A 17,945-nucleotide genomic window follows, 5' to 3' on the forward strand; every position below is an offset into this window, starting at 1 on the left:
CACACTTCATCAGAAACTTTTTTCTTCTTTTGGGGGGTGACTTACTTTATTGCACAATCAGCCCTTATGGGTTATCTCCATCGCCTCCCACCCATCAGGGAGTGCTGTTCACAGAAAAAATAAGCATAAACTAAAATCAGCCACCACCGCTAAAACATAATAATTATGAGCACATTCTGAAAAAAAACAAAATATAGATGACATACTTTTTAGCAGATTTTAAGCAAAACATTAAAAACTTTGTTCCCTTATGTGGAACCCACCATTTAAAGAAAACAGTACAAAACAACTAGCATTGCTGGTGACAGACTGGATGCTCCATTTAACATTAATATTAGATGGACATGTCGTACAGACAGACAGACAGACAGACAGACAGACAGAATTATAAAACTGTGAAAATATCGTAGATTGTTGTATTTAAACTTTTTGACTTAGTTTTTGTTTTGATTGGATTTGATTGATCGGGCGTAACACACCAAGTCACAGAGGACAAGCAAAACAAACAACAGGCCTGCAACAGTTCTGTGAAATGAGACCTCAATAATACATAAGTATGTGCATTCAGTTTATTTTCCCTCAGAGGTCTAACACACCTGCATTACCCATTAAAAGAAAGACTGGATGTTCACCCTTTTCTCCACTAGATGTCACCCACTGATCATACAATACAAAGCTGGGGTTCTTCTTGGGTGTCACAGTTCTTTGAGTTAGGACACACTTAATGTTTAACATCAACAACAGCCAGGCAAACAGTAAAAACAAAGTTTTACTGTGAATAATGCAAGTAGTAAATAGAAGTTCATTACTGCAAGAACTTAATCAGTTCATGTATCATTATCCATTAGGCCTACCCTATATCCATGACACACACACCTTGGCTATAAACACAAGAGACTAGAGAGAAATGTTGCATGCATTGCTATCTCTTGCTCCTCTTTGCGTGCTTCCGCTTTTATCAATAGGCACCTACACCTGATGTGTAGTGTCATGTGTCATGTGTCCCACCCACGAATCAGAGGACAACTGAATTGCCTTAAACAGGCCGAGACGAGAGGCTTTTAATGTGAAATGCAATAGAGATACAGTCGAAATCCCTGAAAATAAAGAGTGAATGCAGATTTGATAAAATGATGCTCGGGAGGATGGAGGGAGCCAGGATGTGGCATGTGTGCATGACGTCATTTCTCCATGTACTGTGCGCCATTTTGGAAGAAAAAAAAAATCACGGATAATTTCCGTGGTCTTGACAGATCCGGACCCGAGTCTTCACACTGATTGTGGATGCTATCTGTTCCCCCGAGCAAGCCGCATTGGTTGATTAAGTATTGGAAGCTGTGTACAGCAAGAGCTGCTAAATGAAGCAATGGCGGGTAAGCTACTTTTGAAAGGGAGTGAGAAGGATCCACCTCACTTGGTGTGTGTGATGGCCTGAATCTGCAAGTTAGCTAGCCAACGTTAGCGCTGGCGAGCTAAGGTGCTAGTTGTCAAACTGTCACTGTCAGGTTTTTTATCGCCTCTTGAAGCGCGACTGGGACAGAGAACCAACGTCGTGTCCTTTTTGTCTCCCTTGTGTCTTTCTACAGGAGTTGCAGGAGGAAATGATTTCCAGTGGTGTTTCTCGCAAGTGAAAGGAGCGATAGATGAAGATGTTGCGGAAGGTATGTGGCTAATGTTAGCTCGGCGCTAGCTAGATGGTCTGATGATGATGATGATGCTCTGTGGGCTTTACATGTGATGCACGGTAGCTAGATGGTCGCACATGTTTTAAATCGGGGCAGCTGTTGGTAATTGGTGCGACCCTGTTCGTGGATCAATTGCACAAACGGCCTTTCTTCTGTAAATAACCGTGTGCCGCTAGCTAGCTAATATGCTAGGTGGTGGCTAAGCTATTAAAAGGGGAGCGACCGTGTCCATGACGTCAATGTGCTGCGTCCATAAATTGTCAAAGTGACATCATGCGTGTTTTCATTCATTCATCCATCCATCCATGAATGGGTGTACGTGTTGTGCGTGTTTGGCTCACTGAGTGTCTCACTCTTCGTCCAAGAAAAATGTCATTGCACCGCTAGCATGATTCAAGCTGTCATCAGAGCTATAATCGTGAAAGCTGAGCTGTGAGGTCTCAATCTGTTTGATGTGTGTCCATTTGCAGCTGACATAATCTCAACAGTTGAGTTCAACTATTCTGGAGAATTGCTTGCAACTGGAGATAAAGGAGGAAGAGTAGTGATATTTCAACATGAACAGGAGGTAAGACTCAACAGAGGAGTATCTTCATCGTATTTCATGAGCATCAATGTCAGAAGGCACATGCTGGCTGCATTGTAGTGATACTGTGTTGACTTTTGTTTACAATGTTTCTTTCCAGTCTAAGAATCGTCCACACCTTCGCGGGGAGTACAACGTCTATAGCACTTTTCAGAGTCACGAGCCAGAATTTGACTATTTGAAAAGTTTAGAAATCGAGGAAAAAATTAATAAAATAAGATGGCTACCCCAACAAAATGCTGCTCACTTTCTACTTTCGACAAATGGTAAGAGTTTAGTGTTTATTTAGTTCAATTATTATTTTAAAGTGTGTGACTTAACTCGATCTCTATCAGATAATTGTTCTCCATCTCCACATTTTACAACTTCTTTATCTGTTTTTGTCAGATAAAACTATCAAATTGTGGAAAATAAGTGAAAGAGATAAACGAGCAGAAGGTTACAACCTGAAAGATGAAGATGGACGACTCAGAGATCCCTTTAGAATCACCTCTTTACGGGTATGTAACCTATGTCATACACAAACAGGGCAGTCTACGTCTTTTTGGATAAATCCTATCTAAATAAAGGTAAATGTTATGTGTTTCAGGTACCAGTACTGATGCCAATGGATCTCATGGTAGAAGCAAGCCCACGGAGGATCTTTGCAAATGCGCACACCTATCACATTAATTCCATTTCTGTAAATAGTGATCATGAAACGTACCTCTCCGCAGATGACCTAAGAATAAATCTATGGCACTTGGAAATCACAGACAGAAGTTTTAGTATCCTTTTCTTTATCACAAAACAGCAAATATTGGATGTGTGGCTTAAAGGTCAATTGTCTCTGCACTCTTCCATCATGAAACTTAAAACTGCAAGTTCTTTAACAGTGTGTTCCCAGATATTGTAGACATCAAGCCTGCCAACATGGAGGAACTGACAGAAGTAATCACAGCTGCTGAGTGCCATCCACACCAATGCAATGTATTTGTGTACAGCAGTAGCAAAGGCACCATCCGCCTGTGTGACATGCGAGCAGCAGCACTCTGCGATAGGCACTCAAAGTGTAAGTACCTCTGATGTATGTGAAATGAGTCAATTAACTAGTCAACGAGTGTGAGAATTGCTGTTTAGATTGGTCAATTAAGACTCTTTTGATTCTGGTTTTGATCATGGTTACGAAATAAACCGATTTTTTTTATTGCCGTTACTGTAGTTTTAAAGTTCATGCTGAGAATTACTAGAAATAACAATTGAGGATTTTTTTTCTTCTATCTTTTAAGTCTTTGAGGAGCCTGAGGATCCAAGCAGCCGATCCTTTTTCTCTGAGATCATCTCCTCCATCTCGGACGTGAAGTTCAGTCACAGCGGACGCTACATGATGACACGTGACTACCTCTCCGTCAAAGTTTGGGACCTCAACATGGAGAACAGGCCAGTGGAGACATATCAGGTGCATAAACATACTTGTCTAGTGACTTAAAATATGTCGAACATGAACCCTGTGTGAGAATAAAAATAAATATTGTTTCAAACGTGATTTGAGTGAATTGACAGCCTAAAAGTAACCTTACAGAAGCACTAAACTGTTCTAAAATGAGTGAAGTTTTAAATTCTGGCAGTGTTCTTGTGCTGTTTCTCTCACCTGCTACCTTAAGGTTTTTTCCTAATTTCATACTTTATTGTCCACATCATTCAAATATCATTTTCATATTGAATAAAAGGGAAAACGGCTATAAAAGGACACAATCACTTCATTGAATGGCATACATGCTCGTCATAACTCCCCCCCAAAAATTAGGCTCACAAGTCAGTGTTAATGTGATGAATTATTAGCAATATTCAGGCCAATTTTCATGTTGGCTGCATAAACACCTAAATTATATTCACACAGATGGAAATGTAAGCACAAATGAATATCTAGGCTAAGTCATTTTGTTTTGTTTCAGGTGCATGAATACCTTCGCAGTAAACTCTGCTCCTTGTATGAAAATGACTGCATCTTTGACAAGTTTGAGTGCTGCTGGAATGGCAGTGACAGGTAAGCGCTGTTGCCCTTGTTTTTCCTTGTCATTTTTTAAATGGTACATGTTTTAATATTATGAACAGTGTTCCAAGGTTGTTGTATTTAATGTCAAACAATGGTGACACTTTACGAGAAAAGTCTGTGCAAACACTCAATTTGATTTTCTTTCTCCATCAGTGCCATCATGACCGGCTCCTACAACAACTTCTTTCGAATGTTTGACCGCAACACCAGGCGGGACATCACACTGGAGGCGTCCCGGGAGAGCAGCAAACCACGGGCTACGCTCAAACCCCGCAAAGTGTCCACTGGCGGCAAGAGGAAGAAGGATGAGATCAGCGTGGACAGCCTGGACTTCAACAAGAAGATCCTCCACACTGCCTGGCACCCCAAAGATAACGTGATAGCTGTGGCAGCCACCAACAACTTGTACATTTTCCAGGACAAAATCAACTAGAAGATTTGGGGCTCCAGAGGATAGGGCTTTTACCGTACCTGTGTAGTTAAGCCTACTACTTGTCTATCTGTATAAGAAGAAACAGCCTCGTTGTCCTCCTGGTGAAGAATTCGAAAGCACGTGTCTACTTTTTTTGCCACAGGAGGTTGATCCATAGGCCTGTTTTATTTTGAGTCTGAGCTTAGGTTGATTTTGCCTTTGGCACCAGGGCAATCAACATGCCCCCCTGACCCAGAAAGCCCAATTCGGGTCTAATTGACGGAATGGCACTCCCTAGAGGTCAAACTCTTGAACGTTGGTGTTTGTGTTGACATTTTAAGCCTTCATTTCATGATTTAACAACAGAACTCTTGGAAGCCCTTAAAATGACGTCTTGTCAAAGTTGTAACATCATTTCAAAGATTTTGGGCCCTCTGAAGCACGGATTAATGGCCAATAAGCCTAACTGTAACATTCCCCCATTGGCCATGTATTCAGGCCAAACTGCTGGTGGAAGAGGCCATGAATTTGGAAAGTGGACTTGTTTCTTTTCTTCCCCTCCCTCCTCTTACTTTACCCCAGTCAATACGGTGACATAATTTCACTGACTGTATCTACTCAAGTACACCTTGTCATCCACATAATAAAAGAAACTAAAACTACAGATGTGTTTTTAAATTTAGAAGTATGTATTAAAACATGTTTATTGCTTTGCATGTTTTTATGTTGTAGAGAGGTGGAAAAATGTTCAGTCACACCACTGTCTTTTTGAGCAGATCTCAAGCAAACCTGTCATGGAAATACTATTTGGGGCTACCAGTTTCAGAACCACTGTTGGAGACAACTGATAATGTGTTTGTGTCAAGAGATTCATTTCTAGTTTTTGACCATGTTTTAGGATGCAGGCTGGAAACTACATGGCACAAGATGGGGCCCAGGATAAAGGGAATCTGCAGCCTTAATACCTACTTCTATCAGTGACAGCTACAAGTTATATGTCCCCAAATGTTTTACAAACCTCATGTGCATTATTTGTAAATCCTATTTTATAGAGTTATGTCCTCATATACTGCTGCTATATGTGGCTGTCTATGAAAACACAAAGGAGGAAAATTGCACACCATACAGTTTATGTGATAGAGTGCCTCCGAGTCATGTAATAAGTAAATAAAAGTCAGACAGGCCTCATACATGTGCCCTTATTCATTTATTAGGGATGTCACCCAAATTTGAACCGCGTATTGCAAATGTGGATCTTATCTACGTAGTTGTGAATGCAGAAATGAAAGTTGACTACACAAAACATATACTGATGACATTAAAACAAACACATAATAATGCATTGTCTTTGTCCATTGATTCCTAACATGGTGGCAATGTATTCACTTGTTTATTATTTTGACCAAAGTTCAATAAAATTTTAATTGTGTTCATCTGCATGTGGTCCTCTCCTTTGAAAATCAGCTACATATTTCTACCTTTTAACTTCAGTATAAATTCAACAGGGTCACGCGTGTTTCTGGCTTTTTGTGGAAAAATGCGACAAAAATGGACCACATTAATAGGCCATTAAATGTTTTTATACAGTTGCACAAATTGAACAATCAGTGATGAATGATGTCTCTTAAACACTGAGCTACTGATCCCTTGGACAAAACATTTAAAAGAAAAAAGAATCAAAATGTATTCACTGATTTTTCAAAAATAATTTGACAGTAAGTAATTTACAATCTCAAGTGAGTTATAACTGCAAAAAGAAAAGGGAAATGGTGGACAATATATTATCAGTTCCCTATCATGCAGATTTTAGGTGCAGGAAGCAGCAAAACAATCATCTCCAGGCCAGGACAGGGACTACAGCAAGAAGCAGGGGATTGGTCAATGCTCTGTTCAGGGGTGGACACCGTGAAAACAGCAATAACAGACCCTTCAGTCTCCATGCTGTTGTGGGCAACATGAAGCTCCCAATTAAACTAGACCATGTCACATGGCCACATCTCCCTTGATCTTTAAAAGGTCCCATTTTAAGGCATGCCAAGATGGTCACATTAAGGTGACAAGGTGTTGCAACACCATTTTACTTAGTAGGTGTTGTGGGAAGTTAGACGCTTCCCAATGTATATCCTAAAAGGAAAGAGACAAATATGTAAAATTAGATACTGCAAGCAAAATATGTTAACAAAAAACCCTGAAGCAGGGACTTAACATTTCCTCTTCATCATAGTACTTTTGCACAAGAAAAAACAACATGCAATAGTGTTTTTTTTATTTTATAAAGTAACCTCACTGAGATAACAAGACATGGTGCTGTTTCAATCATGGGACAGTCATATAGTCATCATGTTAATGTTCAGCTTTTTTGCAGTTCTCCTCTATTTACATAACAAGTGTAAAAATTGTCCCATCATTAAAATGCAAAGCACAAGCCTGGAATCTATCGCAATAACATTCATTAACATGCCTTTAAAAATAGACTAACACGAGACCACCACTAAATTATTCATGTTATGTAGGTGCAATTAAAGGTGTGTTTGCATCATGTTGGTGCAACTGAAAGGTGTTTTTGCAGCAGTGATGTTTGTAAACAGTAGGAAAACTGATTCATATTTTCACATGTACATTTAATATGTAGTCAACAATTGGGCCTTCATATGTTTTTTAGAGGATTGTTCTGTAATTGCCTCTAGAGGTTCCTATTAAATTATTTCAGCTGCTGTAATATTGCCAGAGTTAGCAATTAAATTATGTTGCTTACCCTAGGCCAACAGCAAGTATGTGAGAGATGATTAATGAGGGAAGGAAAAGCTTCAGAAAGTCAGCAGAGAGAATGCCTCCCTTCTTCATGACACTGGTGTTCCTGATGCTGAGAGAGGTCGAGCGCTTAGGGTACTTCAGCAGGAACTCCCTACAGAGGAGCACATTAATTTTTCATTGTGTTGAATACATTACATTCAATGAGTGCCAGTTTAATGTCACACTGACATCTGTGCTAACACAGACATAATTTTAAATTAAATGAATTACATAATACATCATGGCATAAAATAAATATACTTTGGCTCCTATGTGCACATGATTACCACCATAGGGTTTAACAGTTCTCACTACCATCCTTGTAATCACTACCCCATTCCCTATTACTAGTGTTAATTAATTAGTAGTGGTAACATACTTTGGTGGGTTGTTCTCAGGACGACTAGACCAGTCCCAGATCCAGTCAGCATTTTTCTTCATCAGATTCTCCACTTCCCGTCTTGTTTCTTGGAAGTCTTCATCTGACTGAAAAACACATCCGGCACCAACATGGTCATTACAGGTATTTCAAAGCAGTATTATGTTACAGAATGTTAAATAAACTATTTAATAAAACACCACTTCATAAGGTGTTCATTTGATTATAAGGTGTCAGAGGTTCTACAAACATACCTGTGAGCTGTTTCCCTCTGAGCCTCTCCATAGAAGAAGGGGGGTCTGTGCTCTGAGTGGGCTGATGTGAGGAGGAGGACAACAACACAGGAGTTAGGCAACACTTCTGTATTACACAATGCAAAAGGAGAAACAAATCCTTCCCCTTCTCTCTACTAACCTGTTGCATTGAGAGCTTCCTCTGGAACTGTTTCTGCCCGACTCATTCTGGGCATCTAGCAGCATTTTCTCCATGTCACACTCCTGACTGGACGTGGGGATTTGTTCCTGGCTTCCATGGTGACTTGTGGTTTGAGAGCCATTACCGCTGAAATGCAGCTCAACCCAGGAACCTTAAACCAAATACAATAGTCTTTACATGGGAAACCTGTTGGGTATTTTAAGTGTTATATCACTGGCCTACATATCCTAGGACTGCCAGGCAGGTTAAGGGTGAAGGAGAACAATAAACATGGAGGGACTGCTCTTGCCTCGAGGCACTCTGATTTTGTAGCATAATAAACAAGCCTCTTTCACTATCTAGGACGATGGGCTGTTGTCTTATTGTGGTCTCTCCACATATTGTGGAGGGATCAAAAATGTAATATTTAAGCTTGCTGGTTTTCTATCTCAGGCTTTTCACGGAGCTTGTCTAAACTACGAGGTTAGTCACCTTGCAGTTTTTTTTAATGGTCGGCTAACAACTAGCATCAACACTAGTGAGCTACTAGCTTGTTTTAACGTTTATACTGTACCTTGTAGACTCTCGTCAGATGAAATGTCCTTTTGAACCGACATGGTACTGGTGGAAACTTGCGGCTCCGTACGTTTGCGCAGCTTCAGAGGCGAAATCTAGGCGAAATGGTGGCGAAATCTCTATAAGCAGCTGGAAATCCAGCTACCACAATAACAATGACGCAACGCTCTGTTTATCTACAACGTGATTGGCCCAGAAAGGAGGGCACGCACAGCAAGGCTGACTGAGCGCGTGCCAGCCACTCGAAGGCGCGCACACACGATTCCTTAACAACCCAAATAAACACAAGTCCCATATTGGCCCTGTTAAAACGCAACGTTAACACCCCAAAAAGACATTTTGATCACGTCGGCTTGTTTGGTTAAACCTTATTTATTTAAGCAGTTCCACGCGCCTGTCTGCAGATGGCAGTCACAGCTCATCACACCACACTCTCTCAGTGATGCTTCAGTAGGCAGATAAGGAGTACAAATATAACATGTGAGAGGCCACACATCTCAGTTTTCACCTAACGATACAACAGCACATTGCGCAAATATTTTGACTTAAATGTGATTTTTTAATATATTTATTTCAATATTAAAAGTTATGTGGTCCACATGTGCTATTTGCATCCAACCTGCACTTACAGTGTCATTGTCCATGCCACTGTCCTGCATTGATCAGCATTACTAACCATACTACAATTAAATTTGTGCTGTCTTGTTTTAAATTCTTTCATCTTGATCTTAAGAACAATTAAGGATACTGATCACGAGAACAGTTCTGTAAGTGACTAAAAATGTATTTCAGAAATTCAAGACACGTTGTTTTTATTGCCCTTGACTCCTGGAAGAGGCGACTCCAAATTTGAGGCTGGCAAATTTAATTATGTTTTCTACCGTGGAGATTAGTGTGACTCATTATTCTTGTGAAATTAAATTATTTCTACAATTGAAGGGGGCTTATTATTCTGGGGTGTGTTCTCCTTCCTGGAAGACCATGGTTTACACACACAATATATGGAGCTTCCAAGATCATTTCAGAACAGGGATAAATTACTTGGGCATAACCAGTAAACAAAAATAAATCAGCAGTTTCCCTCCTTACCAAAAACAAGCTTATGCAAACAACAAGCAATATTAATTAAATCCCCTTTGGAGCTGCATCAGGGTTTTGTTTTCCAGTTAAGCATTTTCATTTTCTGTAAGCTGTTCTGAGCAATAAGTTATTGTTTACAGTGTAGTCACTGTAAACAAAGTATGTTTTCTCAATTTTTCTGAACTGATAGCACGATTAAGAATTACACAGGCAATAAGAAGGAAATATACGCTGATTAAGTTATGAGGAACGAGTTTCATTTCGAATGCTGCCCCACTAGCAAGGGACAAAATATCCATTTTGTCACACTCCACATAGGAATACCTGAGAATCCAGGTGTAAGCAAGACAGACTGATCATTCAGAGCACACATTAACAAACAATGTCCCCAGTGTTGGACTAATAAAGCAATATCTTATTGTGAGGGTCAATAACCACTCCAAAATTGTAAAATATTCCAGTCAGAACCATACCATGTGTAACTAAAACTGCTAGATGTCAGACAATAGAAATATTAAACGACAGGTTTTTCCATAATTTTTTATAAACAATGTTTGTATATTCTAATAACCACGCCTCTTGAAGGTGTGATGTTCAGCCACATTCAATGTGGCAACTAAAAATTTAATATGTTAAAATGTCACTGATATTGATTCTATCAATAATGCACACACCTAGTGTTCCACAGCAGCTACATAAACATTCATGAAAACGTAAGCAATAAAATATTTATCACAGATTAGATCTCAAATAATGTGTGTGTAACTTGTCTAGATTTCCATGTCGTGCAATATTGGCAGTAATGTTGTTAAGTGTTATGAATGTTGTGTTCCCATCCACACCCTAGCTCTCGTTTCAGAAATGCTCTCGCCAGGTGGTATATGCACCACCATGAATGAATTACACAATGTCACAGTTCCATTCTCCATACTGAGATATTTGCCATGTAGGCCTTGTATGACCAAAAGCTTCATTTAGAGTTCACCAAATAATGTGATTATACATATATACAGTTATTACATGACAAAAAGATTAAACACTTACTTTGCCACATTTATAAACTCACAAAAGCACCAACCAGCTGGCTGACACTCAACATTTTACTCAAGAATCAGAGAGAACAGAGACAAATTGTCAGAACAGCTCAAATACGTTTATACCATAGACTGTATGGAAACTGCATTTATAAAAATCAATAGTTTAAAGTTAGATTAAGATATGAAAAATGTACAGACCCACGGAAGGAAGCCCCCTCTCCTCCCTCAAGCCCATTAAATTAAACCAGAAATTAGCATCTGGGAGTCTGCCACTGATCACCATAGATAATCTACCATTATCAGAGCTACCAGAAGTCTTTCAGGAAGAAGAAATTCACATCCTGCTTCGCGACAGCTCAACCAAGAAGGAATTAATGAAGTAAAACCCAAATGGTATAAGAAAATCCAATTGATTTAGTCAGTTGTACAAAACCCCCTCTGCTAGCTACTTTGTAGTGTACCTTTATTTATTTATTTTTCCTCCTTTGAAGTCTATGACCTTGGTGGAGGCCTGTATTTTCAAAGTGCAATTCTAGTTAGAGACATACCCACATGATGTGCAGTCAGTCTATCGGTGCCATCCAGGAGAGCTGTCATTTCCTTTCCCAGAAACTTCCTCCATTACTCCATCGTAGGCCTCAAGAACTACAATGGGTTGAACACTGTAAAAGACAAAGTAAACACGTTTAAGATAAATAGATAAAACTGCATACAAATTATTCATGAATGCAAATATAATTTAGCACACAGCTGTATTGCTATGTAGTGCAAGTCATGACTGACACTGCCGCCAGCGTCCAAAAGTAACGTATTACTTGCATTGTTTACTTACTGTTTTTAAATCAGGAGCTAGCTTATTCTGAGGAATAAATGCTGCTGCTACTACACAGCTTGATGGGCAACACTTACCTTACAAAAGTTCAACGAAAGGCATCTTAGTGAAGCGACTGGTGACTTCTTCTGGTGAGTCTTTTATTTATTTTATCATTTCCTAATAGATATTAGGCCTCCTGGGTATTTCATATTTCAAAACACGGCGCTCACGTTCCCGCCCGAATCGCACCACAGTCGTACAAACGAATTCGAAGTGCGTCACTTCCGGCTGCCATGAATGAAGTTTGCCTTTAGCGCCCACAGGTAGCATCATGTGTATTTAATGCCAAATACATCCATGGTGGTTGCCATACGCGGATTTCCAGTCTATTTGGTTTCAGTGGAGTCTGGAAATGAGCTCCAAACGGCGGTAAGTGTTGCCAAAAACACCTGCGGGAATTTCCCAAAGTGTTTAAACAGTGCTAGCTAGCTTGTCTAGTCTCAGGTGTAAAAACTGTTAGCTAGGTAACTTAGCCTAAAGAGACACATAGGGGCTAGGTCGAGGGGTTAGTATAATAATTAAATGTATAATTATTTTTATACAAAATAGGACAGCCCGTCCATTTTCAGTTACCTTGCACTGAAATAATTAAAGTATTGTTTTGCACACATAAGCTATCTTAACGAGCTCCCTAAACAACAGTGGAAATAGTAACTTACTGTATAGTCCACTAACTAAAAGTAAACTACCAATGTCGCAAATGGCCCATTTTGAAATTGTGTATTTGATGTTAAATGAATTTAATGGTGCATTCAACTGGTAAAGGTTGAGATGATATTAATGAGCACTAAAAACTGGGCAGGCTTGTGAATTCCCCAGCAGGATTCGTCTATCACACTATGTTAACCTGTGAAAGATACTGTGATTCAGTAATAACTAAGATTTATTTGTTTATCTACATATGAAAAGTAACTTGGAATTCGAGTAACGGAGTAAATAGCACAAGTAATAGGCCTACTACTAGTGAGGTAGTAGTATAAAGTAGCAGAGAATGGACATAAGAAATAAACCAAAGTTGTAGAATACTTGTGTAAATGTACTTGGTCACTTTTCACCAAAACATAGCAAGCTTGTATTAAAGTAATTCATTTTTCACCAAATTGACAATAAGATTCTAATAAAATGATTATTTACCTTTACAGAAATGGGAAGGATGCCTGATCCACCTCCTACGTCTCAGATTTTTGGGGAAGGGAAATCTTCCGTACAAGTCACCTGGAAGAAAGGTCACAGGAGACAGCTGCTGCTGACAAGAGGTAACTGCCCCAACAAACTTATCTAAATCCATAGGTCAAATTGCAGTATTAAAGTATGGAAGTGTTGTAGACGTCATAGTGTGCATATGCCAGAGAAAAGATGTCTTTAAGTGTTGTAGATAAATTATAACTACTACTCTTCATAAGTGTAATTTGGGAAAGCGTTTGAGTGGATTCTAAGCAGAGCCAGTCTACCACCAGCTTCTCTGCTGGAAAAATGTGGCAACATCTGTTGAATACCCACTGAGAAGAAAATCGTTCATAAAGGTGACACCATGAAACGTGACTGAACTGATTGTCTTTCACTGATTTCCGTTTATTTTAGAAATGTTATATTAATTTAGACTCATCTGACATTAGGCTAATTCTGACTATTAGTATTAAGAAATGTACAATTTTCCGTATATCCAATAGATGGTTTGCAACTGTTGACACACTTTTTCCCACGAAAGTAAATACATCACATATTGGTTCCATGTACTGCAGATAATTGGGTATTGCGTCTTATGATTTCATTGTCCATAATTGTAATGAGAAAGTTTGCATTATTGCCTGTGGCCCTGTCCGTAAAGGATAGAACAGACAATGTTGACACTTTCTGTAGATGATGACAAGGGTAAAAAGGAGAAGCAGAGGGCCTGTAGAGATGTCACAGTTTACAGTGCGGTACGTTTTGTTATCTGTGTGTAGGTGTGTGTTAACTGACAGCCCTTTGAAGGATGAATGGTTGTCCACAACAGGTGGCTGGTGAAGAAAGATAAGGCACAATGATAGTAGGCATGATCGGTAGTGTTTAGTGGTGTTAACTTTGTTTCTGTGTTTAGCTGACATCATAGAGGAGCATATGGGTGGGACAGGGGGAGGGTGTGTTGTGCATAAGCATGAGGAGTGGGCCAGACTGGAATTGGATACAATCAATAGCACAGACAGGACAAGATGGCTAAGTAAGAATTATGGTGTCTGGAGCAGAAGCTTCATTTGTTACTAATGAGGATTCGCTGTAGAGCCTAGAAGGCATTGTTGTGGGTGCTGCTTGGATTTCACAGATGGCTGGAGTATCTGCTTCTGATGATGATGTGTAAGGCGAATGAGTAATAAGAGATACACTGTATGCTTCATATAATGTTTTTTTTTTTTTTTTCTTTTACTTTTATTAAACATTCAATTCTTCTAATGGATATTTTGGGGAAATTCATAATAGTCCAACTTTAAAACCTTTCACCCAGGTGCCCCACTTCTTTTCGACTGTCTAATTCAAACATATTAACATGATGGCTCAGGGCACTTGTTGCTATAAGAAGGTTGGACAGGTTCAGTAAATTTCAGTTCAGTATTGTGTAAAAGCTCATTTGTTTAATATTTGATTAATATGATCAAATAGAGCAAACAAAACAGACAACCAGAGTGCAACCTAAAAAGCCTTTCTATCTAATTTGCCTAAAGTAGAATAAATAGCTCAGTCACATTAATTGAATAAAACTGCTATAGGGACATTTAGATGGAGGATTATGAGTGACCCACACATTTGTGAACCAATATACCTATACTTTTAGCTTTTCTGTGTTGGTGTTACTTGGTAGAATTGCATATTCATATAGCATGACCTACAGTATCATCTGTATGAAATGTGTGTATTCAACTAGCCACTGTAAAATACACTCATGTTTTGATTAATAATTGAACAGTCCTTTTCTGTTGCACCCAGAAACAAAAAGGATGAAATATGATTATATTAAAGCATAAACGAGTAAAGACTATATTTGCTGTCCCAAAGAATGGACTTCCATTTATTGTTGCATTTAATATGTTTAGTAAATTCCACATTATCCATGTGTTTTGTCTCTGTTCCCATTGGGTCTCTATTCTCCGTGGGTCTTCTTAAGCCCTTTCCCAACAGCATGTTTGGGTTTTTTGATGAGCTAAGAAAATATAAGACCCTATTAGCTGATTTATTTTATCCCCAACACTAATCACAATAATCCATTTCTCAAGGATTGGGGATGAAAATGTACTCTAATAGGCCCAGTCTGAGCAAGCAGAAAACATTGGGCCTGGGAAGTCATTCAGGAAATACAGTATCTAAATTTTTACTTTGTTTCAATATGTTTGGTCATGCAGTCACTCTCAGAATATGTAGTTTGCAGATTGCATCAATAATAAAATATATTGAACACATGACAATTATAGGTTCAAGTAAGTAGGTTTTTCATTGGGTAAATTGGTGATGGTGATCATGAGAAGGAAACTATCAGTGATTTTACACAAGGCAAATTAAACAGGGTTTCCTGCTGCTTACATCCTTCAGACGATAATTTCATTATCTTGCATCCTTATCAATTCAAGAGGGAGGACATATTATATGCCCCAGTGTGCATGATGCTTTGTGCTCAATCCATAATGAATGACCCAACATTCAATTAAAAACACTCTATTCATCACAAGATATGATATAAACTTGTTAGTATGGTCTTGATGCCTTTGTCTGGTCTGTGCAGTCCTCCCTCCACAGTCTTCACATGTCTGGGATGCAGACCGCGCTCTTTACTCTTTAAGTTCACCAGCCTCTTTGAGAGACATGACTAGCAACTTCAAAAAGCTCTTATTTTGTTGTAGGCAGAAGAAATTAGAGTTAAATGGAGAAGACTCAGGAGTTAAAGCTATGGGAACTTCTGCCAGAGGCAGCTTATAAAGCATAGTTTTAATAGCTGTGGTGTCACAAGCATAAATCATGACGCTCTGTAGTGGCCTTTAGAGGGGGAAATAAATCATTATCTCAGCAGACAGCGAAAGTGGACGTGTGTGCGTACACTCTGAGAATAGCAATGGACTGTTTACAGTTTGTAACCAGCTGTAATTTTCATTGATATGGAGTGAGATGCAGGACACTGAAAACTAAATTCACTGGCACATTTGACAGCATCCATTAACCTAATTAACTCTGTATGCCATCAGTGTTTTTTGTGGTGTATGATCAACATACTAATAATGAAAAAATGCCAAGTCAGCTCTTTTCCCTGAGTTGCTTTCCCCCTTCAAGTCTTGGTGAACTTTCAGGATTGTAATGGATACAGTAGTTTGGCATTTCACCACTTATCAGATCAGATACCGTCGTAGTTCCGACCATAAACGGCGATGTGGCGGCGTCATTCCAATGACCAGCGGCCGGGAAGTGTCTGCGAAACCAAAAGTAGGAAATGGGCGTCATTTCCACCACTAATAATAATAACAAAATAACAATAAAGACAAAACAATATATTTATCCAAAATTGACCCATTAACAAGTGTGGGTAACGTAGATTCATCCACATTAATATGACTTTTTTTATAACCAAATATAAACTCCTCGTTGTCCCTTTAAAAAAACGTATCAGATCCAAGCATGGTGATGAACACCTTGTCATCTTAAATAGATGATGCATTCAGAGGGCAGTCAATGCAGTTTAATCTTTTGAGACATATTGGTGTCCTTGGTAAAAAAACAAAAATGTACGGTTGTATAAAGGATATATACATTTTTTGCAAATATTTTAAGATGGTAAATATTATATAACCTTGGTAGCTTAATATGTTCCAACAGCCATAATAATCCCTCTTGCTCTTCCTACATACGGTACTATAGAATGTTATGACATGGGCCATGGGTTTTTCCCGTGCAGTTTAAACGAACAGATACCAACTGTTAGTATCAGTGCACCAACAAAGTCTTATAGTTAAATAGATTAATCTTGCCTTTATACATAAGTCCTCAAATACTAATGTTTTGTCAGATTGTTCGTGGGAACCCTATCAGTAGTTTACCATTTGTGGTAAATGCTGAATGTTGTATTTAAAGACTCAGAGACATGGTGAAACCAAACATGTGTACCACAGGAATTTCAAAACTCTTGAGTCCCAGAGATCAAGTCATGGGAATCTGTTTGCTCTGTGCATGAGAGGTGGTTGGTAAAAACGTTTGTGAAAATTGTGCTAAAAAGGAGAAGAGATGGAGGATGTAGTTATTAACCCCACGGTGTAATTTGCAGCAGTCACTCATATTTCTATCGCTGCATGATTTCTGTTTGACTCCAGGGGAGGATTTAATGATATCCTGATATGAAGGGCCATAATTCATGTTAAACTGCACTCAGTATTGTTGTGCCACCCCTACCTCCTAGGCATAATTTCCCTTCATATAATTGTCTTGTTCCTGTGCTTGTTATGAGAGAACAAGATTACAGGGTGGGAATATATTTTTGAGTACAATCTGCTGTCATGCGCTCTTGCTATTGTTTGTATTGTTGTACAAAGGTTTTGTTTTTCAATCCACAATTGTATTGTAAAATTTATAATTATTTGTTTTTCTAAATCTGTCTTTTCTGTCACTCTGATGACAATTGCAGAGAGGCTTAGTTTCCAAAGAATAGGCATCCATTTGACAATTCATATCTCTTGAGACATTATTTAGTTTTTAGTCATAATTGAATTATTTGCCATGTTTGTTTTTGTACACTTTTGACATTTCCTGTGTTGTGTAATGTATTGCAATGTGAGACATGGACATCTGCCTTCATATTACCAATATTATCATTTCAACTTAACAGTTTTCTTGAGAAGTACTATGTCGCAATAATCTTTTCCTGTTTAAACCATACAGAAGCTGGATCTGTTTTTTGGGGTAATTTTTCCAGTTTTCAGAGTCCCTTTTTTTCAGACTTCAAGAGATTTCAAAATCCCACAAGAAGCTCCCACCTGCAAGTAACATTTAACCACTGTGGTCAAGCCATCCTCCACTTCGAAAAATACATTGAAGCTAGCCCCGGCATTTGTTTTGTGCTACAT

At 38.8% G+C, this 17,945-nt stretch overlaps 2 protein-coding genes across 2 annotated transcripts; one reads left to right on the plus strand and one right to left on the minus strand.

The window, feature by feature from the left end:
- Nucleotides 1-1,205: 1,205 nt before the first annotated feature.
- Nucleotides 1,206-5,380, plus strand: LOC146973359 (serine/threonine-protein phosphatase 2A 55 kDa regulatory subunit B delta isoform). Its single transcript, XM_085799828.1, has 10 exons — nt 1,206-1,373; nt 1,587-1,661; nt 2,156-2,253; nt 2,372-2,537; nt 2,659-2,771; nt 2,861-3,038; nt 3,158-3,322; nt 3,540-3,709; nt 4,206-4,297; nt 4,460-5,380. Exons 1-10 carry the CDS (start codon nt 1,367-1,369, stop codon nt 4,737-4,739), a joined length of 1,344 nt encoding a protein of 447 aa, XP_085655954.1. The 5' UTR covers nt 1,206-1,366; the 3' UTR covers nt 4,740-5,380.
- A 526-nt stretch (nt 5,381-5,906) lies between these two features.
- LOC146973360 (BCL2/adenovirus E1B 19 kDa protein-interacting protein 3-like) lies at nt 5,907-9,050 on the minus strand. The gene is made up of 6 exons (XM_085799829.1): nt 8,879-9,050; nt 8,305-8,476; nt 8,145-8,205; nt 7,891-7,997; nt 7,474-7,623; nt 5,907-6,842 (listed from the first exon to the last, which is right to left on the minus strand). The coding sequence occupies exons 1-6, from the start codon at nt 8,919-8,921 to the stop codon at nt 6,800-6,802; spliced, it is 576 nt and encodes a 191-aa protein (XP_085655955.1). The 5' UTR covers nt 8,922-9,050; the 3' UTR covers nt 5,907-6,799.
- Between the last annotated feature and the right edge of the window lie 8,895 nt (nt 9,051-17,945).

Source organism: Trachurus japonicus, chromosome 15, assembly GCF_045865225.1.
Source record: "Trachurus japonicus isolate A0001 chromosome 15, Traja_1.0".
NCBI lineage: Eukaryota > Metazoa > Chordata > Actinopteri > Carangiformes > Carangidae > Trachurus > Trachurus japonicus.